This window comes from Meles meles, chromosome 21, assembly GCF_922984935.1.
Source record: "Meles meles chromosome 21, mMelMel3.1 paternal haplotype, whole genome shotgun sequence".
NCBI lineage: Eukaryota > Metazoa > Chordata > Mammalia > Carnivora > Mustelidae > Meles > Meles meles.
In genome coordinates, this window is record NC_060086.1 from 21,363,208 (window position 1) to 21,389,262 (window position 26,055).

Below are 26,055 nucleotides of genomic sequence, written 5' to 3' on the forward strand. Positions count from 1 at the left end.
GCCTCAGGGACTCCTTCTAGGCCCCTACCTGCTGGGAAGTGTCTGAGTCCGTTCATTGCCTTGGGGCTCGATGGAGGTGGTTGGGGCAGACGAGGCTGGTGGTGGTTCAGTAAACCCCGTTCTTGAAATGGGATGGTCCCCTATTAAAGCTGCCTGTGATTTGGGCCACTTCACTGTAAAAGGCAAATAGAGAAATGAGCAGAATCCAAACAAGCATGATGCTAATGACTCAAGTGGTCTGAAAGGGAGGCCCTTGCGGGAAGGGCAGAATAATGGCAATGATCTAGCACAGGGCAGACAAGGTTGAGGGGAGACTTGGTAATTGCCAGGCTCCCACAGGATCCCTCAAGAAGAAGTCAACCAGCTCACCCCCTTGTCCTCGGAGGGCAGAGCAAGAAATTAGCTTAAATTGGAGCTGGAAAGATTTAGGTTATGTGTAAGGAGGAACTTTTTAAACCCTGAAATATGCTACTCAGAGAGGCTTCGGGTTCTCGAGAGAGTGTCTAAAAATAGCCTGGTCTTTAAAAATAGTTCTGGGCAGGCTTTAAACATAGCCTCCGCTCGGCTCCTTGGTCACGGTTTTCAGAGCAAGCGGACCCCGCCGCATGGGGTGCTCCCCAGGTCAAAGGGCTCGAGGGACAGTCAGAGCCAGCCTCCGGTCTCCATCCGGACAAACATTTGAATGTTTTAGATACTTATAGATAAGGGATTTATTTTTCTGTCTTCCTCCCCGCTGAGGGGTGTCATGAAGTTCCAACCTTTAGAAGCTCAAAGTTTTCGGCCAATGTTAAGTGGGTCAAACCCATCAGTTACCCCCAGTCCCTCCCCCTCTCGAGGAAGGGCTCTCTGGTGTCTGCAGGCCGGCTGGGAATTCATCCATCTTGGTACAGCTCGCACCCCTCCAACGACCTACTCACCTACCCCCTGACTTCAGCAGCCTTGGCCCGGCCATGTCCTTGTCTCTTGGGGACCTACAGCCAGCTCTCCCCAACCCCCTGCTTTCCACCTTCTCATCCTCCACACGCCAGCCAGAGAGATCTTACAGATGAGACACACCTGATTCTCGCCTTCTTGCTTACAGTTTCGTGATTCCTGCCTATTTGCCCTCAGGACAAAGCCCAAACTCCCTAGAGATCCAGAACTTTTCAGTGTCTCATTTATCTCTAGCAGTGGGTCCCCCACCCACGGGCCCTGCCTCACAGCGCTAACAGCCCACCAGGCTGCTTTGCCTCCGGGCTCTCCCAGAGTGGGTTCCACGGCCAGGCCCACCCTCTTGGTCCCTCTGAGCCTGCAGCTCTCAGCTTGGAGGTCACCTTCCCTGGGTGACATTTTTTCCTAATCTTCCCACCCAAGCCTGGTCAAGGAGCCCACCTGGGCTTCCCATGGGTCCCTTGGCTGCCCTGACCCATGCCAGTCCCCAGGTGTCTCTGTCTCTCCCCCCCGCATTAGAAGACCAGTTGGCTTCTCCCAGGGGCTTCCCCGCAGCTGGAAGAGAGTCTGGCCCCCCGCAGGTACTCAGTACATGCTCAGGGACTCATCAACTCACTGTCAGGCCGCCTCGGCTTCCCCTTTGCTGCCCTCCTGCCCTATCTCATCAGGTTTCAGCCTCCTCCAGGTCCCCACCAGCTCTGTGACGTCCCAACATGACATGCATGGGATTGTTGGCAAATCCAGATCGGTGCCCACATATACAAGAGTATTTATGTAGACGTGAATGCTCTCCGAGTGTTCAGAGTAGTGACTTAGCATCTTTAATAATAAACTCTTTAATATATAACAATAAACATCTTTAATAATAAATAATAATAAATTAATTAATCAACTCCTTCTCTGATATCTCCATCAAATGGAGCATGCCTTCAGCAGAGTATGTCCAAACCCTGCAAGACAGAGGCAGGCCAGAGGCAAGACAAGTCCCGGATGCTGGGTGGGTGTCATTGCTCCGTGTCCTGCCCCAAGCCGCAACTCCACGCTGCTGTGTTCCCGCAGCAGGGGCCCCCTGGGCCGGGGTCCAGCACACTCCCTCCCCACAGGATGGCATCATGGCTTGGCACTCTGGCCCGTCCCCATCATGTCGCCTGATCTCACTTTACACTCGTGAGCATGGACCCCACACACAGTGCGTCCCCACTCCCCGAAAGGACTATTTCAGCCCTTCTCTCGCTCCCTAAACTGCTGCAGGTCCACACCCGTGGACTTACTCTCAAGTGCTCGGTGGAGAGGAAGCAGCTCTGGGGGGAGCTCCAGCCCCTTGCTTGTGTAGAAGCTTCCCTGCCCTTCTTGCCTCCTCTCTGCCCTGCTTCTGCAGTTGCCCTGGGGCCCCTCTGACCGGCAGTCTCCCCCCCACCACCCCCGTCTACTTGATAGCTTGGTGGGGGGAGCACAGGAACGTTCTCTGTCTCCCCTCATCGGTATCCATCCCTGAACCCTGCTGTCGCCCCTTTCTCCTGCTTCTCCATGGGTTTCGACGCCTTCTCTGGGATGACTTGGCTGCTTTCTCTCATTTCAGCCCTATTGTAGCTGAATGTCTGCCCCGATGGCCCACGTGGTGGCAAATTCAGCAGGCCCTTCTCTGTCTTCACTTCTGACCTCTCCGCTGCTGCCTCTGTCTCGGCACACGTACTTGGCCCGGCCCTGGCCATGCCACACTCGCTTCCTCCCGCTGCCTGGACCCCTCCTGGGCCGCTCCGCCTGCCCCTCCTACTCGGCTCAGACCCAACATTGGCTCAGCTCCATCCAGGCTTTCTCTTCCTAGAGTCTCTCTCTGGGGGGTCTCTCCCGGGCCCTTGTCCCTGTGCCGGTGACTCATGCATTTAATCCCCAGCTCAGACTGCTCCCTGAACCCCAAACTTGTATACCCAACCTCTTGCTTGATGTCACTGCTTGGGTAGGAGATAGACATTTCCAACTAAAATGGCCCAGATGGGACTCCAGCCACCCCGATGTTCACCGTCCTTCACCGTCTTCATCTTAGTAGATGGCACCACCATTGGCCCGCTTCGTTGCCCAACCTGAAACTCTGGAGGCACCCTAGATTCCAGGCACCCTCGCCCCCACGTCCCGTTGGCTCCACATTCACACCTGCCCAGGGGCTGCCAGCAGCTCCGGGCCAAGTAGCCGGCCTCCTGGACAGGCCTCTCAGCTGGGCTCCCTCCTCCACACCCCCTCCCCTGTCCTCCCTCTTCACCCAGTAACCAGGATAAGCAGTAAACATAACCGAGGCTCCTGCTTCCGCCCTCTGCTGGCTTCTGTCACACTTAGAATAAAAGCCAGACTCATCACTGTGCCCCGTAATGTTCTGGCCACCGCCTGCCCTCCTGACCCATCTCTAGTCACCTTCTCCTTAGCCCTCTGCTGGAGGAGCCTCCTCTCCCTGCCACCCCCAGCTCAGGCCCCTGCCAGGGCTCTCCCCCTCCTACTGGAGTGCTCTGCCCCAGACCTCCCTGTGGCTGCCTCCAGCTCCCATGAAATCTTTGCTTAAACATCTCCTCCCGAGGGGCGCCTGGGTGGCTCAGTGGGTTGGGCATCTGCCTTCAGCTCAGGTCTTGATCCCGGAGTCCTGGCATCCAGCTGCATCTCTGCAGGGAGTCTGCTTCTCCCTCTGCCCTTCCCCCTGCTTATGCTCTGTCTCACTCTCTCTTAAATAAATAAATACAATCTTAAAAAAAAAAAATCACCTCCCCAGAGAGGCCCTCCCAGACCATCCAGCTGAGCGGCCCCCAGGATCTCTCTGTCACATTATTTTATTTTCATCACGGCACTTCTCTCTACAGGATGTTTTCCTGTTAATTCACATTGTCTGGATCTCTCCATTAGACCCTGGGGGCCTTGAGGGTAGGGCCTGGGTCTGTCTGTGTTAGTGGGCCCCAAGCACTAGACCTGTGAAAAACATTTGATAAATATTCACTGACAGATTGAATTAACAAATGATAAATAAATGAACGATGACTTGGATATTGGCTCACATAGATGACTGGCTCTCCCAAGTTAGCAGATCCGGCCCCACCCTTGCTCATTCCCATATCCGGGACCCTGGACTTTCCACCAGCGGACTAACGCCCCGCCCCCACACACCTTGACATCTGTGGTGGTCTGTTCGTTTGACACGTCCTGAACACTTACTGTGTGCTGGGACTCCAGACCTGGTGCCTGGACGAGTGTGCCATCTGGAGGGCCTATACAGTGAGTCTTAGGCATTCATTCATTCATGCATTCATTCATTCAAGAAGCACTGATATAGGGCCTCCTTCCTGCCAAGCACTATTCTAGATGCTTCACAAGTATAAGCCACCTGATACTCATACCAATCTATGACAGGTGCCGTTATTACCCCTACGTTACACTTGGGGAAACTGAGGCACAGAAATGGGATGTCACCCCTTCAAGGTCACGTAGCTGGTGAGTGACAGAGCTGGAAACTACAGACTCTCTGTCACTTTGTTTTCCCCCTGCTTTACCCTGGACTTACCTTCTGACCCTCCCGACACTGTCTCTCAATTCTGGGTCCATGCCAGCCCCTCCGGACTTGACAGCTGACTTCCCTTCGTTGGTCTGACCAGGGCTGGGAGTTGTGGCAGCCCTTCCCGCTCTGGGAAGGGATCACACGCAGCCCAGCTCTGGCACCTCCGTGAGCCTCACACGCCAGTGCTCTCCAGCGTCCCCCAGAGGCTTGGATGAGCCATGGCCACCTCACCGCGTGGGGTTGTGGGTCGGGGCTCCCGTTTATGGTGGCAGGATTTGGAAAATGAGGTTTACAGCCATGAGTTTCCTTCCCGCCGGGAGGCAGCAGTCACGGAGCAGGAAAGCCCCATTCATTTAGTTGATGCTAATTTAGGAGGTGCAGGAACTCCGCAGAAAGTCACTTTTTTCACCCAGAGGAGTTAGAAACAATTCCTTCTGCAGAGCGTTCCTATGACAGATGCTACCGTATACCTCCCTTTGCAGAGCAGACCTGCTTCTAGAAACATGGGTGAGGGTCAGGTTTTTAAAGGAGCATCTTCAAAATGCAATCAGAGACTCTCACCAGCCTATCTTGGAGTGAACTGTCATTTTCTTAAAGCACGGCCTTTCGTATTTAGGAGTAAATGGAATTCGATTGAGAAATCAATGCTTTTTCAGACTAACAATTTGGAAAATTAATTATTCTGCCGACAGGCTGGGTCTGGCTTCTGGGTCTAGCTGGGAGTTTTTGTTATGTTCCCACTGCCCTAATCCAAGGAATGGTTGTTCTCATGAAAGTTCTCTTTCTTTAGTAGATGCTCACTAGAATCATCTGTGCCTACTGATATCCCCATTTTATAGATGAGAAAACCAAGGCATCCAGAGGTCACATAACTCAGGGAGCATCTGGACTGGCAGGGTACCAAAGGACCTGAAGAAGATAGAACAGCGGGGTGTTTGGAGAGAAAGCTCCTCCCTGAGAAAGGGACTGGAGTGACTAGGGAAGGGGTCGGGACCCCACTAAAGGCACAAGGCTCCTGGGTAGGGCAGCAGTTCCAGGGGGAATGAGCACTGGGCAGCGAGGAGAGGGGGCTTGTCCTCCCAGCTAACAGACTCTCTTGTGAGTTGTAAGGACTAAAACACTGTGGCATTGACACAGGGACAAAGGGAGATCAGTGGAACAGAGCGACATTAGGACACAGGCTCATATACATGTGGGGCTTGGAACATAAGTGTCATTTAAAATCACTGCAGAAAGAACAGATCATTCTACAAGGATTCAAAACAATTAGCGACTCATTAAAAACAGTTACCTCACACCATTCACCATAAATTCTGGGTGAATTAATATAAAAATACAGGACCATGTATTGATGGTGTTACTTTTCTAAGCCTTTTTTTTTTTTTTAAAGATTTTTAGTTGAGAGAGAGTGAGAAAGTGAGCAGGGGGAGGGGCAGAGGGAGAGAGAGAACCAGACTCCCCACTGAGCAGGGAGCCCGAGGACATGGGGCTTATTCCCAAGATCTGGAGATCATGACCTGAGCCAAAGGCAGATGTTTAACCGATTGAGCCTCCCGGGTCCCTTCTGATGCTGCTTTTCTGAAAGTAGACATAGGAAGCAAAAACCAAAAAGGAAAAGACTGGTAAGTTTGACGATATCAGATACCAAAATGTAGGACAAAAGAGGCTTTATCCATAATTGCCATCATTCAACACTGGAAAGCCATGAGGAGACGTGGAGGAAACGTACATGCATATTGCTAACTGACAGACATCAATGTGAGAAGGCTACACACCATACGATTCCAACTATATGACATTCTGGAAAAGGCAAAATGATGAAGACGGTAAAAAGATCGGTGCCTGCCAGGGCTTCAGGGAGGTGGGAGGGAAGGAGGGATGAGCAGATGGAGAACAGGGGATTTTTAAGGCAGTGAAATGAGTCAATACAGTAATGGTGGACACATGTCATCAAAGATTGATCAACCCCCCCCAAAAAGATTGATCAAAATCCATAGAATGTACAACACAAAGAGAAAGCCCTAACGTAAACTAAGTTAATAGTTTAATTTAGTTAATACTGGATCAGTGTTGGTTTGTCAATGGTAGCAAATATACTACGCTAATGCCAGATATTAATCATACGGGAAACTGTGGGAGTGGCGACCAGGGGCACAGGGGAGCTCTCTGTAAGTTCCCCTCACTTTTTCTGTAAACCTAAAATGGCTCTAAAAACCAAAGTCTATTTATTAATTAAAAAACAAAAAGATGTGCAGCGCATGGGAAAAGGCAAGCAGTAGACTCTCAGTCTTCTATGTAACAGACAGGATTAGTATGCAGAATACGTAAAGAATTCCTACCAATTGATAAGGGAAAATATATGTGTGTGTGTGTGTATATATATACATATATATATATAATTGACAAAGGCACTGTAAGGACAGAGGTAGGAATGGTCAACCAACACGTGAAGAACACCCAAGCTCATTAGGAATGAAGGAAACACAAAACTTTAAACGATGTTGAAGAGTCACTCTGCGTCATGCAAGGGGCACAGTATTTAGTGTTTTGGAATCTGCAGCGTCGGTGAAGGTTGGGTAAGGACTCCCAGACAGCTGGCAGAAGCACAAGATGGGGCTACCATGCAAGAGAGCGATTCCCCGACATTGACTCCAATTTAAAATGCATAGGCTTCATGACCCAGCAATTCTTCTTACTCCCTCTGCAGATATCCTTGCTTGTAAGCACAAAGACACTTACAGAAAAGCGTTCATTGCAGAACTTCTCATAGAGCAAAAACCTGGAAATAATATAACCGTCGATTGATTGGCTAAGTAAAACACGCTACTTCATTATTAAGGAATTGTATGCAGCAGTTCCAAAGAATAAGGTAGATCTGTTACGTACCTCTTGGCAAGTTCACCCAGAACTATGTCAAGTAAAGAAAAATAAGATTGCCATATGGCTCACCATTCTTCTCCTCCTTCTAATAGACTGAGCCAGGGCAGAGAGGACCAAAGAGAGTGCTGTGTTGGCTGTGACAGCCCGGGACAGTTCTGTGCCACCTGCCAGGGCACAACTAAAAATGCAGTCTAGAATGTATGGGATTTTCTGACTTGAGGGCTCCCTGCCAGGCCGCACCTGCGGTCCGAGAACAGTGACAATTGTCCACAAGGGGCTGACCCAGGCTCAGAGAAGCAGGCAGCTACATCTGCGTCTTTGGTCTCTGTTGGATCCGGGGTCCAGGGGCTAGAGCATGACCCAGAGGTGTGCTGGAGCCTGCGGGCACCAGGTTGGGAGCGCCGATGGCACAACCTCTGCTCTGCTTTCGGTGACGTCACATCAGTAGCTTGAGATCGGCCATAGTGGGAGTCACTGCACCATGGAACTCGGCAAATGCTACAAATCAGGGCTTTTCTTTTCCCTCTGGAGAACCAGTTGTTCAACATTTATCTTCACACTATGGGAACCAGGCTGGCTGTCTCCCTCCACTCCCCACTCTTGAGTTCCATGATGCAGAGCCCTGCTCTCTCTTTACTTCTGTCTCTGCTTAACCTCCTCCTCCCTATCTTTATCTCCATCTTTCCCCTTGCCTCCTCTTCAAGAAGAGGGAAGAGGGTGATCGGGCAACCAGGGGAGGACAGATTCACGCTGGGCAGCACGGGAGAGGCCCTGGAGTTGAGGGCATTTGAATCTGGGCACCAGCCCCAATAATGCCATTTACCCCCTTCGTAACAATGGACAGACTTTACCACTCCAGGCTTCTGTTTTCTCGCCTGTAAAATGGAAATAATCATACTTGGGGCTGCCATATACAGCCTTACAGGCGTGGTTCTGCTTCATCTCCAGGGAGGGACACACACAGAGACTGCATCGTGAATGGACCCTATGGAGATGTACAGTGTGCAACCTGAACAATGATACATAGTCCCGATCATGGTACTTCCTGATACTTAGAAGGTTGTTACAAAAAGGAAGAGGTAATAACACAGAGTGCTTGGCCCACAGCAGGTGCACAAGCGTGATTGCTTTCCTTTCTTGTTATCTACCCCTTCTCTTCTCGACACTGTATCGCTCTATCTTAGGGTTGGGTTCATGAGGGCTCCAGATGCCATGGTCCACACAGGGAAATGCCCCCAGGGTTGTAATAACCCTTCCAGCTGTAACAAGGCCATGCCCCTAGGCACCGACATTGAAGCTGCCTTGCCCCATTCACCTACCCTTTGCCTTACCCATCAGAGTCCTCATCTTAGGGTCCAAAGATCTGAACGAAGCTCAAAGAATGAAGCTTCGCCCAGCTCTACATGGAGAAAATGTGGGGGAAGAGGATTCCCACTCAGATCCATGGGAATCCAGGTTTTCCCAGCCAGTGAGTTCAAAGATTTTTGACCCGTGAGCCACAGAAAAACATCTCATGTTTCAGTCACCACATACACGGACATATGCATAGAACCAAAAAGATTCACAAAATAATAAACACTTGCTGCACTTGATGGTATCAGGTATGTCTATTCCTTTCCATTCTTGTTGCCTTTTTTTTTTAAAGATTTTATTTATTTATTTGACAGAGAGAGATCACAAGTAGGCAGAGAGGCAGGCAGAGAGAGTGAGAGGGAAGCAGGCTCCCTGCCGAGCTGAGAGCCTGATGCGGGACTCGATCCCAGGACCCTGAGATCATGACCTGAGCCAGAGGCAGAGGCTTAAACTACTGAGCCACCCAGGCGCCCGCCTTTTTTTTTTTTTTTTAACTGCTGGCAATCAGTGAAGGTGATTTCATGACCCACTAGTCTAATGAGTCCAGACCTACAGTTTGAAAAATACCCACGAGGCTGCTTCTCCCAAATGACCTTCTCCCAAATGACCTTACAGTTTGCAGGCATCAGCGACTATAGCCCACGAGCGAAATCCAGCCCAGTGCTTGTTTTTGTAAATAAAGTTTTATTGGTACACAGCCATACTCATCCATTTATGTATTGTCTATGGCTCTTTTGTGCTACAGAGGTGGAGAAGTAGTTGCAACAGACATCGCGTGGATCACAGAGCCTTAAATATCTACGTTATCTGGTACTTAACAGGAAAAGTGTGCCCACCTTTGCCCAGAGCTGACTCTGGGTCTCCCTTGTTTAATTTCCCCAGGCCTGCCTTTTGCCCTCTCACTCAAACTCAAGCTCCTTGACTGGCTGAGAAAACCACCCCCCTCTTGCTTCCTGCTCCAGTCCTGCCGACGGCCCTTCTTCTTCCAGGCTGTCCCCCAATACTAAGAGGCCCATGGGACAACAGGGACAGAGCCCCACCTGGCCTCCTGACGCCTTGTTCTGCTCCCCCCACAGGCCTCCTGGGAATGGTAGCCCACATGATGTACACACAAGTATTCCAGGTCACTGTGAGTCTTGGCCCTGAAGACTGGAGACCCCACTCCTGGGACTACGGGTGGTCCTTCTGGTAAGTGGCTTTGACCTTCAGCCTTGCTGGGACTTCAGCAGCTTGACCCAGCTCAGGGGAGAAGAGCAGAAGAGGGCAAAGGTAGCTAGCCAGGAGTCCAAAGGCACTTTGAGACCCTACAGCTGGGGTTGCAAACTATAGCCCATGGGCCAAATCAGGCCCACAACCTGTTTTTACACAGCCTTTGACTTAAGGATGGTTTTTACATGCAAGATGCTGGAAAATAAGTCAAAAGAATAACATCTTGTGGCCTGTGAAAATTACACGAAATTCAAATTTCAGTGTCCGTCAATCAAGTTTGACTGGGACAGAGCCATACTTAACATTTATGTGTTGTCTGGCTGGTTTCCTGCTACAACAACGGGGTTGTGGCTGCCACCGACACTCAGCAGCCCGCAAGGCCTGAAATATTTACTACCTGGCCCTCTACAGAGAAAGTTTGCCGACCCTGCCACACAGGCTGCTCTGGGAAGGTGGAGATGGAAGCTGGCAAGTGGCGGGGGCCCAGGGAGGTCTGATAAGCTAGGTGTGCCAAAGAAAGGCAGATCAGCGATAGATTCCTGTGTATACGTAAACACAGAATGTGTATTAGAGAAAAGTCTGGGAGGAACAGTTAAGGTGTCTTGTGTTGTAACAGAAAAATCTACTTCAAGCAATATGGAAATACGTTGGTTCCTGTAAGTGGAAGGTGCATCTGTGTTATGGACTTCAGGGTGCGTTCGATCCAGAGTCTCTGATGTCATCAGGACCGACTGCTCTTCCTCTGTGATCGTCTGCACATGTTAACCCTATCCCTGGGTGGGCTTCCTTTCTGGTGGTGAGAAAGCCGTTCCTGAGGCTGGTGCTTCTTCCTCCACATATATTCCCCAACATTGACTAAAGTCCCAAGCCTTTCCCCAACATTGACTAAAGTCCCAAGCCTCCCTCTGATGGGCCCAATTTAGGCCGTTTCCTCTCTCTTGAATCATCACTGCATCTGAGGGAATGTCATGACCTTATCGGCTCAGCTTGCCCCCACTCACCTCTGGAGTGAGGAATGAACCAAAAACTTGCAGATGGTGAGTGGGTGGAATGGATGCTGGGTGCACTACCAGACACTACCAGAAGTGTCTGCTTCAGGCACAGCTGGATCCAGGTGATCAGGTGATTCATCAGGAGCTTAGGCAGTCTCCCCTCCCCATTTTCCTATCTCTGTTCCCTTTGTGTTGGTTGGCTTCATTCACAAGCAGCTTTTCCCTAAGCAAGCTTTTCCCTAAGCAAACTCATCAAACCCAGCTCTAGGCTTACATTTTACAAATGTGGGAACACCAGCAGAGAGATGGGGCTTCTTTTCAGGATTTCCAGCCAACATCCTGGTAATGGCTTTCACTGGATTAGCTTAAGTCATGTGTCCATCCCAGGACCAATGATTTAGACCCCGAGGAGACTGGACTGCTCCAATTGGTCTGGCCCAAGTCACAAGGTCAAGGAGGAGGGATTGACCCCACCCAAATCCTTGGTCAAAGAGAGGAGGAGAAGCGGTCCCCCAAGATAAAGTTGGGGGTGGGGTGGGTTTATCAGAAGGGATGCATGCTGGAAAGACAGTGACCACACATGTCCAGGGTCTGCAGATCTGGACTCTTCTGGTGGTTGGGGACCATTTATCTACTTAGTCATTTTACAGGCGCTTACCACATGCTTACTTGGGGGCAGTCGCTCTCCTAGGTACTGGGGGCACAGCAGTGGTCAAGACGCTGTTGTAACAGGCAATGGAGACAAGTGAACAAGCTATCCTGTGGATGGCGGTGCTGGGGTTGGAGGGCGGTTCACAGACCACTGCGGGATCACGGAGGAGGGCTTGCAGACCTAGCTCCAGGCAGGGAGGGTCCTCTGGGGACAATGTGGTCAGGCAGGCTAGTGGAGAAGGGAATAAGCTAGTGTGCTGGGCAGAGGGGAGAGCAGGTACAGAGACTTTGGAGGAAGGTGGTCAGAGTGGAGCAGGAAGAGCTCCAAGTCAGAAAGAACCCCTTTCAGACCTGTGGGGAATGCTGCTGATTTGTGCCCCTCCCACTCTGCTGGGCTCCGCCCCCTGCAAAGACATGTGCCTTAAAGGGACCTGGACCGTCCAACACCACCCCTGATCCCTTGAAGTGGAAGGATCGCGGGGAAACCAGCTAAGACTCTGGCTCCCTTTCACCCAATGCTCCCCTCCCTCTGGCCATTCTTGCCCAAGCTCTTGACCTTGGAAGCTGGTCATCTGAACTAGAGAAGGGGACAAAGGAAAGGGATGAACGTTTTTGAGTGTCGAGCACGTGTGTAATAGTCTCTGCCGTGTACCGGGCCCTGGTATGTCACCATCATAACAAACTCTGAGTTGTGTACTTTGTGGAGAGGAAACTGAGGCACAGGGAACTCAAGTCACCTCTCCAGGCCAGCTGGCTGCTGAGTGGCAGAGCTGGGATCTGAACGCAGGCAGCCTGGCCGTGGAGCCCACACCTTCAACCTCTGTATTCTGCGTCTCTGAGAATGGGATGATACAAAGACGGTTTATTGACGGGCTTGGCACCCTGTTTCACATATGGCAAGTGCTCTTCTTTGAAAGTGTTTACCAGCCCTTTTTTTTTTTTTAAACTTTTTATTGATTTGTTTAGAAAGCACATAAGTAGGGGGAAGGGCAGAGAAAGAGGGAGAGAGAGAATCTCAAGCAGACTCATGCTGAGCACGAGTGTGGAGCCCAGTGTGGGGCTTGATCTCATGAACCTGAGATCATAACCTGAGCCGCAATCAAGAGTCCGGTTCTTCACAGACTGAGCCACCCAGACGCCCCAGGCACCAGCCCTTCTAATATTACTGTTATTGATATCAAATGAACATATGCAAAACCCGCATGTTGCGTGTATAGAAACCAGGGCTCAGAAAGGTTGGGTCACTCACCCAGGGTCCCACAGCTTTCAGTGGTAATAGGATTCTGAGCCCCCTCCTCCCACAGGCCTCTCCAGAAGCCTCTAGCTCTCCATCCTGGCACTTAGCATCTAAAACCCAGCCTGCTGTGTCAGCCACGAGAACCTTTCTTTCCCTGAAAGCCGGGCCTCCTGCCCTGCTCCTCTCCTCCCTTGGGGCTGGCCTCATTCTCATTTGACTTATTTAAGGCCGGGGCCCAACGTGCGGCCCCTATTAGGGCTGATCCATTTCTTCTTGTCACCGAGGCCTGCAAGATGGATCAGCCCCATTTTTCATCCCTTACTTTTGGGGCCTCGCCAGGGCTGTGCAGTGTCATTTCTCTTGTTTAATATGTGTGAGGCCATTTCTCAAAATTCTGGTCCCTGCCCTCCCACCCCGTCCCCACCCCAGGCACCGGAGAAGAGACCATCTCGGAGGCCAGACAGTGCCGGCCTCTGTCTCCCCACCCAGCAGAGCAGGAGCAGAACCAGGCCTCGGGAGCTTGGCAGGTGGGGGATGGGAAATGCTCAGCTGATGTTGGGCACCAGCTTCTGGGAGAGACACCTACACAGGGAGGGGAACGCTCCTTGCTTGGGAATCAGACAGCCTGGTTCAAACCTTACGCGGACATGCACGGCCAGCCCCTGCGCACTGACAGCGTGGAGACGTGATCGAGGCCAGAGGAATCAAAGAGCATGGGAGCAGACCCCCACTCTGACCCTCACCAGCTGTGGACTTGCACCAGGTCACTCAGCCTCCCTGTGCCTCAGTATTCTCATCTGTGAAATGGGGCTGGCCTGAGTTTCTCCTTGTGGGGCCCTTGCAAGTAGCGTATCCCTTGTCTCTTCATTTAGACACATCACCCTAAAATAAAAATGGGTTCTTGTTTCTTATGGTTTAGTGGGTTGACCGGGCTGAGCTAGGTCATCCTTGCTCAGGGTCTCGCATGACGCTCCAGTGGGTCGCTGGCCACGATGACATCATCTGGGGCATGGCCAGGCAGGGCGTCCAAGCTGGCCCCTCCCAGCACCGGCTGTGGACGCCGGCTGGGGGCTGGGGGCTCAGCTAGGCTGTCAGCGGGCGCGGCTTCTTGTGGTTAGCAAGCATTCCAAGAGATCTGAGCAGACGCTACAAGTTTATTTTATGACCTTGCCTCGGAAGTCACACTGTCACTTCTGGTGCATTCTCTTGGTCAGGAGCTAGTGATGGGGTCAGATTCAAGGTGAAGGGGCCTCTCAAAGCACGAACCTTAGGAGGTGAGGCTCCAGGCAGGGCATCTCGGGAGGAGCTGCGATGGGGACCGGGTGGAACAGGGCAGTGCGGTGCTTAGCACAGAGGTTGTGCGCTGTGGATGCTGCTGTTAGAGGGAAGCAGCCCGCCTCTCAGTGTATCCACCTCTGGAGTGGATAATAGTAATGTGTGTTTCATAGGGTTGTTGGAGGGACTACGTGGGACCAAGCTCTTAAAGCGCTTCGTACACAGCGAGTGCTCCTAAGTGGCGGTGATTCTAAGTTGTGACAATGACATTGAGCCTTTGCTAATGCTGCTCTCACTTGCTGGGAGGCATGTGCCCCGAATATCCACGCAGTGACACCCTGTGGGCATGGAGGCAGCCCCTTGCCGGATGGGGTGCCCTTTCGTCCCTTTGGCCCTAAGCCTCGGAACCCCATCCGAGGCCCCTCCCCACCTCCTGCTTGGCTTTTTTCTTTCTTTCTTTTTTTTTTTTTTCCTTCCCCAGCTCTGTGTCTCAGGTCCCCAAGCTGTCTGGTCCTGCTGTACTGACTCCCACAGACGGGTTACCAGGCCCAGTTCAGGGACCAGGCAGCCTCAGAGAGAGCAAAGGCCCAGATTGCCCAGTAAGCCCAGGGGCAGCAAACCGTGCGCAGCCCCGGGCTGAGCCCAGGCCCTAGATGTTTTGTGTCGCCTTCCACGGTGTTAGATAAAAGATGGATTCGGGCGACTTGGTGGCTCAGTTGGTTAAGCATCTGCTTTTGGCTCTGATCACAGTCCCAGGGTCCTGGAATCAAGGCCCACATGGGGCTCCCTGCTCAGTGGGAAGTCTGCTTCTCCCTCTGTCCCCCCGGGTCGTGCTCGCTTTCTCTCTCACACACACACATACACACAAATCTAAGAAAAAATACGTATTAAAAATTACAGCGTTTTAAAAAAAATAACAGACGTATTTGTTTTTAACATCTAAAAAGGTGAACATTTTACGTAATAATCCAAGTTTGGGGCTCCTATTAGAAGCTATGTCCTCGCCAAACTGGCCTTGCCACGTGCAGCGGGGGCTGGAGTTGTGTGGTGGCTGTCCCTTTTGATGGGGCATATGCTCCCCGGGTCACCCCCGTCCCTGCCACTCCCTGTCGCTTGAGCTTTCCCGGCATCATCATCCACCAGACCCCGCAGGAGTCTACGTAGTGGCCCCTGCATGGAAGGGCAGCATGACAGTTTCCCCGGCGATGACGGGAATGTGGAAAACTAGTTGCTTTGTCCTTCTGTTTCGAATATGATCAAAATGGAGCCAGATTTTTAAAAGCACCCCTTCTACCACAACACGCACAGTGAAACCCCAGTCCTGAGCATTCTGCCTGCACGTTGGGGGTAGGAAAGCATCACAGAGTTGTAGCTTCACAAGAGCTAGAAGCCCAGAGAGGTTAAGCAATTTGGCACAGGTCACACAGCAGAGTCGCAGGTTGGGCCAGTACCGGGGTGGGGGAGGGATGCCTCTCTGTTTGCCTCTGAGACCCAATGTGAAGTTGATGGTCTTGCGGCTACCCTCCTTTCTTCTCTTTGCCCCCTCCAATCTCCACAACCCTATAGAAACAGAAAGCTAGCCTCTTCCTTCTCTCGGGGCCCTAGGGCCGGCCTGCCGTCTCTGCAGGCCTTAGCTGGCCTTTCTGCTGCCGTGACCATCGAAGGACCTTGGCCCCACAGAGCCCCTGGAGAGGGTGTGTTTGCTTTGCTGTCACCACTGTCACCACTGGGAGACAGTGCTCAGCAGGAAGCTGGAAACTCTCACTCTTTCTCACGTCCCCCAAAGCAGGGGGCTCTGGCCTCCCTTCCTCTAAGACCAGGGAGGGGACGCCTGCTGGCCGTGGCTGAACTGGCTGGGCCCCCAGAACCTGCCACTGTCAGCTCCTGGTGCCATCAGCTCTGGGACGCTGAGCGTGGCCTAGACCAAGCATTTGTGTCCTGTCCTGCACTGCGATTCTCTGTCCGTCTGCCCTGAATGAGGACTAGGGCTGCCTTTCTTGGGGGTCAGTTAACAGTCTTCCCACGGAACAGGGCCTCTATTCATCCCCGAATCTGGCCCCAGCATCTGCCCTGGCCTGCCCTGCAGCTCCCAGAGGACCAAGAGGTTGACAGGCACTCTGTCCAGCCCGTCACCCGCCCCTTTCCTCCCCCACAGTGTCCACTCTGCTCTCGGCTCCCAAAACCAGGCCAACCACCCACGTACCTCACTGCACCCGCTCAGAAGTGCGAGCTGCAAACTTGTCCCGAGTTTTTCAAACCGTGCCATGCGTGGGGACCCAGAGGGCTGCGGGGATGAGGCCCAGCAAGGAGGATAGAGACTCATGGATGCAACCCATCCCCCCCCCCAGCCAAGTGAAAACCAGTACAGTGTTTTGTATCTGTTCGTTCAGTCTGTTTGGGTCGTATCTGTATCTCTTCATTCTACAAATATTTACTGAGCACCTCCTATGTGCCAGGCACAGTTCTAGGTGCTAAGGATAGAGCAGTGAACAAAACAAAGCTTCTGTTTTCACCAAGCTGAGGTTCTGGTGTGGGTGGGAAGACGATCAAAGCCCAAATACGCGGGCCTGCCCCTTCTGGAAAGATGGAATAGACCTACGTCTCCCTATTCCTCCTGCTAAGGACACCGAAAATCCTGGAATATTAGACATAAGGCAAGCGTAAGAAGGTGCTGGTAGACAGAAGACAGTAGACTGACCTGGGACCAAGAGACAGGACACCGGTGAGTACTTTTTGTCCCGCGCATCCCAGGTTGGAAATGAAGAAGTCAGCAACCCAGTAATGCCAAATACGCACGTGCGCGTGCAGGCACATACGCACACATACACACACGCAAACCGCACCAAAAGTCTGCTTTCCGTAGCCAAAAGACCAGGAAAGGGACAGCCTACCAAGACAGAAAACTTAGCAACAACTGCTCTCCACAGTCACACATCCCAGAAAACAAACCACGAACAAACCAACGGTTGTGGGTGGACCCCCCCCCCCCCACTCGCGCCAAGCTTAGATTCCCTTCATCAGGCTGTCATGAGGCACGTCACCGGCTGCAGTGATAGCAGAGCAGGGAGCCGGGACTGTCACTTTGCTGGAATAGTAACAAGCCGCTCCCATCCCCGAGCGGCAGTGAAGGTCACACAGGGAGCCAGGACCCCTGCCCCCAGGGACAGTCAGTTCTCCTCATGCAATTCCTAATAAAATCTCTTTAAGATTTCTTGTAGGTATAGACAAGATTATTCTGGAATTTATTAGGAAAGGCAAAGGAACTGGAATAGCTAAAACAAGACTCAAGAAAAAAGACTCAAAGTGGGAGGAATCAGTCTATCCAATTTCAAGATTTAATATATAGTTACAGTAGTCTAGGCTGTGTGATATGGGGGGAGGGATACACAGAGATCAATGGGACAGAAGAAGGCACCCAGAAATAGACCCACATAAATGGGCCTGATAATTTGACAAAGATGCAAATCCATTCCGTGGAGAGAGGGGAGTAACCTTTTCAACAAATGGTGGCTGGAACTATTGGACAAAAGGAAAAAAAAAAATCAATCTTGATCTAAACTCCATGCCTGGTATCCAAATTAACTCAAAATGGTTTGGGGACGTAAATACAAATTGTAAGACTCTAAAATTTTTGGGGAAAAAAAAATAGAAAACCTTTGGGATCTAGACATAGGCAAAGAGGTCTTAGATTTGATATCAAATGTATCAAAAACATAAATGGAAAATCTGATACATGGGATGTCAGCAAAATGAAACACTTGCTCTGTGGCAGACCTGTGGTTGGAAAGACAAGTGACAGAGGGAAACATCTGTAAGCCGCCTCTCCCACAAAGGCCCAGGATTTAGGGTCCATACAAACACTCCAAACTCAACAGTAAACAACAACAGCTTCCAAACAACCTGATTAGAAAGTGGGCAGAAGAACATGAACAGATATTTTGCCAAAGAGGATAAACAGATGGCAAGTAAGCAACTGAAAAGATGTTCAACACCATTAGCCATTAGGAAAATGCAAATGAAAACCACAATGCGGTGTTACTACACATCTATCAGAATCGCTCAAAGAAAAAAAAAAGTGACAACATGACATGCTGGTGCAGATGTGGAGAAAGTCCCTGATGTAAGGACACAAATGTTTGATACAGAAATTGGGATGACTCTCCAGAGAATTATACCGAGTGCTAAAAGCCAATCCCCAAAATACGGGCTGTGTGATTCCATTTCTGCAACATTCTTAAAATGACAAAATAAGAGAAATGAAGAGCTGATTACTGGTTGCTAGAGGTTGGGAGGGGAGGGGGGTGTGGCTGTAAAATGGCAACAGGAGTGTGATGAATGGAGATGGTCTGTATCTTGACTATTGGTGTCGATATGCTGGCTGGGGACTGACTGTATCTGCGAGACGTTACCATTGAGGAAAACTGGGTACAGGGTACGTGGAACTCTCTGTATTATTTCTTACAACTGCCTGTGAATCTGTAATTATCCCAAAATAGAAAGTTTCATTTAAGAACAAAGAATAATAAATAATAGGAAGAAAAGCTACAGGAGAATTACAGGGTGTGGCGAGGGCTGAGATGAAATTGAACAGGGCTGTGTGACAGGGAGAGAAGCTCCTCCCCCTGTTGGGTCACCAGACTTGGGAGTTGGACCTGCTCCTAGATAAGATTCCTGATCCTAAAGACTCGAAATTCACTTTAAAACTAAGCCATGTAAAATAGGGAATTTATAGAAAGCAATTGTACAGGAACTTGGGTTGCTGATGACAGACACCCAATTCAGACTGGCTTAGAGAAAGAAAAAATCCGATAAGGGAATTTGGGCTCCCATAACTGAAAAGCCCAGGGATAATGGCTTCAGCGCAGGGACCTGGATCCTTTTTCAAGTCTCTGCTAAGAGTCAGCCTCCTTAGCAGGTTGCGTGGTGGCAAGACAGTTCCTAGCATCTCCAGGCTCAAAATCACCAGGTTGGCACCCCAGGAGAGATACGACCAAGAGTCCTGGGATGGAGTCTCATTAGCCTGACTTGGGTGTCACACGCCCATCCTTGAATCAGTTACTGTGGCCAGAGGGAAGTGATGCTTTCATTGGCCAGGTGTTGGCCATGTGATCACCCTAAAGTTTGGGGATGAGGCCAGCTCCACGCAAACCATGTGGGCTGAGAGGAGGGGAGCACTGGTCCCTTAACAGAATGGAGGCTGGTCAGGCCAAACCAACCTGTGTGTCGTGGCATCCCAGGAAAGGCCCGCTTCTTTATTCTCCAGCCTCACGTTCTGAATTTCCACCTCTGTAGTTCAAACACCCATCCCACTTTGAGCTGGTCTTGAGTTTCATTGCTGAGAGGAAAGAGTATCTGATTGGACCAACTTTGGTCAGATGCTCAGCCCTTACCCATTCATCTGTGAACAGGGGGGCGGACTGACCTACCAGACTCTTTGATGGACAGGGCCGCTCTAAGACGGACCAGGTGGAGCCCATCGCTGTCTGTCATAGATACTGGAGAGCTTCTGGGAGGTCTTAGCATGAAAGAACGAGGAATCCATTAACAGTCCTGGCAATAAGGGACAAGTGGTGATCGGGCATCCCTGTGAGACAGGCTGAATCCTCACACTTCCCCTTGCTCTCCTTCTGGGTGGCCTGGGGCCGATAAAGAGCAGAGCAGTGTGTGTGGCAGGTGGGCTGCCCTGACCTTGAGGAATGCATTGGCGTTGAAAGACCCAACGGATGGCTGGCAGAAGAGGAGGCTGGATGCTCTGAGACAGGCCAGTAGCACTGAGTCCTTGATTGTGAGGAAACCCGCCATCAGGGCAGGGACTGGGGAGCATGGACGCGGAGACCCGGCTGGGTGTAACTAATTGGAGTCAGGCAGGTCCCCACTCCTGATTCTAAATGTTACTGCCCAGTCTTGGTCAGAGGAACTAGGCGGGAGGCCACTTCTAGAACGGACACTGGGTCAGAGAAGACCAGCGCCTAGCCCCTGTTCTGCTAGCCCCACACTTCCTTCCCTTCTTTCCAGTTGTCAGCTCTGGCTGGCTCCATATCCACGTCAGGTGAGTGCGGCCAAGAATTGCCAGCAGTGCTTGGAGGAAGGGTGGAGAAGAGTGCCACACGGGTCATGATAACTCAATCTCGCAGAGGGAGAGTTTAGAAATGAAGCCAGACAGAGGGGTTAGTAAGAATGTAGAAACTGCTGATGGTAGTATGATAGCGATCTTTTGTTGAGTGCCTACTCTATGCACCAGGCACTGTCTGAGATATCTTGAACGGCCCATCTCCTTCAATCCTTACAACAATGTTGTGAGCTGGTGCTGTTGTTACATCCATTAAAATGATGTGAGGTGTAAGGGGCGGGGAGGTTAAGCATCTTCCCCAAGGTCAAACATGAACAGGTAATTTAACCCACCATGGACACCAGCTTTTAGCCCCCCCCCGCCGCTTCTTCTTTATCATCAACTCCAACTAATTGTACTCTCCCTTGCTCCAGCATCTCAGACCTCTGGCAGTCTGTGGGCTCTTCCTTACTGCCTCGTGCCTCCGTGCCTTTGCACATGCCCTTCCTTCTTCATGGAATGCCCTTCCCCCTGGTAAACTCTTGCTCATCCTCCAAGACCCCTTGCAAGCCTACCTGTGTTCTGGTGACCTTCCCTGAGTCTGGCCCTTTGGATGGAAGGTCTTGCTCTTCTCTTGTGTCCCAGTAATGAAGGCAGTCACGTCTGCATCACAGTGTACAGACTGAGTGGGGCAGGGACCTCATCTTAGTCTTCTCTGCAGCAGCACCTGCTCCAGAGTGGCCCAGAGGAGGCAGCTGTGCAGGGTGAATGCATGTCTGGCGGGTGGGGTTTCCTGTCCCCTGCCCACCCTCACTGTGGCACCTCTCTCCTCATCTCTTGGCAGCCTGGCGTGGGGCTCCTTTACCTGCTGCATGGCAGCCTCTGTCACCACACTCAACTCCTACACCAAGACGGTCATTGAGTTCCGGCACAAGCGCAAGGTCTTTGAGCAGGGCTACCGGGAGGAGCCGACCTTCATAGACCCTGAGGCCATCAAGTACTTCCGGGAGAGGTCAGTGCACATGGGGTCACCTCTGGCCATCATTGGGAATCCAAAGCCCAGGGTTTGGCCTCAGTAGCCACAGGGCTCCAGTCAAAAGCTAGAGTGATTGGACAGAAGCATCCTGGGGGTGTAGTGGGGTAGAAGGGAGAGGCTGGGTAAGGCAGAGTTTGGACCCCACTGTGTTGGCATTTCTGGGATATTTTGATGTTTTATGGGATATGAGGTTGCCTTGTGATCAGAGCCTGAGAAACCAAGAAGAAAGAACTGAGTCTCAGTGTTTGCTCCTTAGCCCCATGCTTCTGAGAACCATGTCTTCTTAGGGGCAGACAGAGAACAAACCAAGGTCCTCTTCTTGGGCTCTGTTACAACAATGAGTGGAAAGAGGACCCAGCAGTGGGATTGTTGATGACTGCTGGAGGATGAGGTCTCCTCAAGGCCAGGGACTACATCTGATCACCTGAGTCCTCAGAATCCGGTTGGGAATAGAAGAAGTGACAATAAATTGTGTATATATGAATGGATGGATGAATGCTTGGGTGTATGTATGTATGGTTGGGTGGGTGGGTGGCTGGATGGTTGGATGGTTGGGTGGGTGGATGGATGGATAGATTGTTGGGTGTATGTATGTATGGTTGGTTGGTTGGGTGGATGGATGGATGTGTGGGTGGGTGGGTGGATGGATGGATGGGCATAAGTATGTATGTATGGTTGGGTGGGTGGATGGATGGATGGTTGGGTGGATGGATGGATGGATGGGCATAAGTATGTATGTATGGTTAGGTGGGTGGATGGATGGATGGTTGGTTGAGTGAAAGGATAGTTAGATGAATGAATGAATACACGCATGTGTGGATGAGGGCATGCGTACACAGATGGATGGATGGATACCTGGATGCATGGATGGATGGCAGAGAATGGATGAAGGACAGACAGACAGTCAGCATATTTCCTGGGACCATCTCTTAAATAAACTACACATACCCAAATCCTTGTCACAGGGTCTGTTTCTAGGAGAGCTGACTGGATATGCAATAATGCCTTTCAATGGTAGGGGACTGAAAGGTTATCAGAACTGATGAACAGAGTCTGAGGAGGAAAAGGGGGAAGGAGGCTGCAGAGCTGGGCAACATCGAGGAACTGGACTCTCTTTGGGGCAGTGGAAGGGTTTCAAGTCAAGGAATCACATGACGGAGACCACACGGGCACCTCTCTCTGACTCCTGCAGACCCCGTCATCTCTCCTGTGCTGCATGGGCCTCCTTTCTGTCCTTTGAACACTGTGAGCTCACCCCCTCTCGAGGCCTTTTGCACTTGCTATGCCCTTGATCAGAGTATGCCCCTGGCTGGCTGACTCGGGTCTCAGCTTGAACTTCACCTGCTCAGTGAGGCCTTCCTTAATCAGTCGGTCTAAATTCGCCCCATGCACTCCAGCCACTTTTTCAGAGCACCCACACAACCTGACCATATCCTGTTCATGTCCGAGTTTATAGTCTGTGAGCTCCAGGATGGACGAGCTTCGTGGTCTTGTTCTCTGCTCTCTTGCGAGCTCCTACAACTGGGCCAGACACCTAGCAGGTGTTTTTTATTTTTCTTTGGGTAACCGACTGAATTCTTCTCCCTGGAGACCTCAGGCCCGGCTGCCCCACACGATTTCAGCTCAAACTTCACCATCACCGGGCAGATGCAGCTTCCCGGCCCCCTGACGCCAGGGTCCCAGATTAGGCGTCCAGTCCGGGGCCAGACAGCTGTGGCCGGGAAGCTTGGACTCCTTGGGCATACAGGGCCGCCTTGCCCACATCTGGGGACAGTGTGCTCACCAGGAAGGTAGCAACGGCTGGCATAGGACGGGACCCGCAGGAGGTGCTCAGGAACCGTATATAGCAGCACGATGTCTAAAGCCATCCCTTATCACTGCATTCTTAGCTATCCCCTCGGCTAGGGGAGAGCCTGGGGCATCTGCGGGCAGCCTTGTTCTACCGAGGCAGAAGACAGGACATCTACAAACTCCATCAGCAAGAAGCTGCCGTTTGCCAGTGCCCTGGTTGGAACGGTCCCTAACAGCTCAGGCCCCGGCCGTGTGGGGGCAGATGCCTGGTTCTCAGCATATGTGCAGAATATCATTTTACGCGTCCATAACTTGAACATTATGCAGAGGTTCATCAAATTTTATTTCCCTTCCTCTCTGAGGAGAGCATTTCAGCTTAGCTGGGCTGTTCCAATTTTTTTTTTTTTTTTTTTTGGTGCTTCCCCACAAAGCTCTCTCCTAGCACAAGTCTGCAAGTGGCCCAGCAGCAGCAGGGCTGAAATCCTGCACTGACCAGTGTCCCCAAAACTATAGCCACAGACACCAGGGGAGAGATCTGAGGGGCCCACCTGCCTAGGTTTTCCCCTCATTGGGGAGTTGGGGGGTGGTGGAAGGAGCAGGGACTTTGGGAAAGCCTCAGTCTGAGTGCGTGGTGTTCCAGACCTGTGGCTTCACTGCTGTGTGACTTGGGGCAAGGCACTAAGCCTGTCCGGGCCAGTGTCCTCTGACCGCCAGCGGGAGAGCCCAGAGCCGTCAGTGTCCTGGGAAGTCACACTTCGATAATGCAGGTAATGCGCTGGGCATTGTACTGCATTTTGTATCTGTGAGTCTGTTTCTTCTGCCACTGATGTGATATAGAAAGCTTAGTAATGACTAGGATGATTGGATTAGGAGACGGCATTTTAGGCATTAGGAATCTAATAACCATATTGATAACCACAGCAGACATAGGGTACCTGCCCCTTGCCCAGCACTCTTCTCTCTGCTCCAGGTATGACTCAGTGAATTCCACCATGCCACTGGGAGGTCGTAGGTACGATTGTGTCCCTGTTTTATAGATGTGAAATCAAGGCACAGAGAGGTAAAGTGACTTGTCTAAGGTCACACAGCTGGTAAGTGCCAGAGCTGGGATTTGAAGCAGGCCACAATCAGTCTTGTGACATGTGGCCTCTCGGGACTGATCAGCAGGCCCTGCCCGGCATTGAGGAGGGAGCTGGGCTTGCAGGGGTGAATGAGGGGAGTCTGCTGAGGGTCATGGTGTGAGGGTGGGTGTGGTGCCCGGGGAGAGGGTGCAGGGTCTTCCAGCTGTGCCCATTGTTCCTGTTCACGGATTAGTGGATTCCACTTCACCAAGCCTCTCCCTCTGTGCTCCTGACTGGGGACAAGATACCACCCTGTGGGAGCTGATGGGGCAGGGAGGGCCTGGTCTGCTGCCGTAAGCCACCCCCTTCTCTTCGAGTTTTTTCTGGGGGAGCCTATGCAGGTCTCAGGACTAACTGGACAGATTCTGAACAGTTTTCAGGGGTTTTTGAAATGCATGTGTGTGTGTGCATGCATGCATTAGTGTGTGCATGGGGAGGCCAGTGTGCACGCGTGTGGACCAGGGGCTGGGGAGCCTACCCCTGACTCTGAGTGACTGCTTAGAGAAATGTCTGGAATTCAGCGCTCCCCAGGTCCCCTGCCTGCCATCCCCAAGGAGGATGTCTTAATGGGGCCTCGGAGGGGAGGGTCGGAAGCTGCCGAATGAATGAAAGATAAATATTTGCAGACCCGGCTTTCCTGAATGCTTAATGTTCGGATCTGCTTTAACAACTCGTGGAGCTGAGCCAGACCTGTTGGATTGGACCCCGGCAGGGATTCACAACCACAGGGAACAGCCATCATGCCTCCCTGGGGGAAGCCGCCGCGGTGGGAGAGCAAAAGTCTGGAAGCTTCCAGGGGGGGATAGCAGGTGGGGTGGCCTCCTGCCTGTGGAATCAGATCACCGGCCTTCGCCTTGCTCTGCGACATCCCGCTCTCTGAACTTGTTAATTTATTTACTGCCTGGTTTGTCCCTGCCTCCTTCCTGTGTGCACACCACCGGAGAAAGTGGACAACAGTCTTTCTGGTTTCTGCTGGATCAGGCATCTAGGAGCTCAGGGGCTCAATAAATTGTGTTACTAACTCTTCATAGTAATTACATTGTTAACCACAATGCAGAGTGGGTCTGGGCTTCCTATGGCTGTTCCTGGGCCTGGCTGCACTCATTTAACCTTGGATGTCCTCCATAAGAAATCGACCAAGTTGAAATTAACTCCGTAATTTACTAACTGTGAGTCACTTCCCCTCCTGCAGCCTCTATTTTCCTGGCTGGAAAATGGGCTGGTACCCTTCCTCACAATTTTCTTTTGAGGATTACATGAGATGATGCAGTGAAGTTTCACTTTATAAAACTGAGGCTCCCCCTTTTCCTGCTCACACCCCTGCCAGAAACCTCCCTCTGAATGGCACAAGGAAGACACTCCCTGCCTGAGAAAGGAGCCCAGCACACACCATAAGCTGGCGGCCCTTGGAGAATCCTGCCGGAAAACGTGCTTTGCTTGGTCCCTAAGGTGGTTTAAAAATGTTTAAATTTTGGCTGAGTTTTAAGAATCAGAATCGCCTTAAAACGCCAAGGTTTTTGCTTCGCGTGAGAAAGCGGAGGGTCTGGCTGCATTGGGCTCCCGCTCTCACATGGTGTCGGTGTGCTGGAGCGAGCGGCAGCATCCTTCCTGGGAGGCCCCCAGGCTTGCCCATCACCTGCCCTACCGCAGGCCCTGGGGTCTATGGAGCACAGAAAGGTACCATTGCGGGGTCTCCTGGAGGTGATGGCAGGCGGAGGGCCCAGGCCCAGCCCAGGGCAGCTGGAGGATAAAAGAGCTTTCAGAGATGAGACCCTTGAGCCAAGTTTCCAGAGGCACGTGCAGCGTTCGCCAGCCAGATGGGCAGCGGGTGAGAGAAGGCGTTCTTAGGCACAAGCAGCAGCACAGGCAAAGGCCCAGAGGGGGAGCACACAAGTGGATTTAGGAAACTCTGAGCAGTTTGGTTTGATTTATGAGTAGGAGTTGGACCTGAGTCTCTGATCGCTCTTATCCTCCCACAGCACTGGGGTGGGGGCTGGTG

General features: G+C 51.6%; 1 protein-coding gene across 3 annotated transcripts in view; it reads left to right on the forward strand.

Annotated features, from left to right (window-relative positions):
* Positions 1-26,055, forward strand: part of GSG1L (GSG1 like) — a 200,274-nt gene that overhangs the window by 154,318 nt on the left and 19,901 nt on the right. For 2 of the 3 annotated variants that reach the window (XM_045993678.1, XM_045993679.1), the window contains exons 4-5: positions 9,772-9,883; positions 20,953-21,120. In XM_045993678.1, the coding sequence (XP_045849634.1) occupies positions 9,772-9,883; positions 20,953-21,120 (280 nt within the window). The remainder of the gene's footprint in view (positions 1-9,771; positions 9,884-20,952; positions 21,121-26,055) is intronic. The other variant, XM_045993681.1, reaches the window with a different exon arrangement.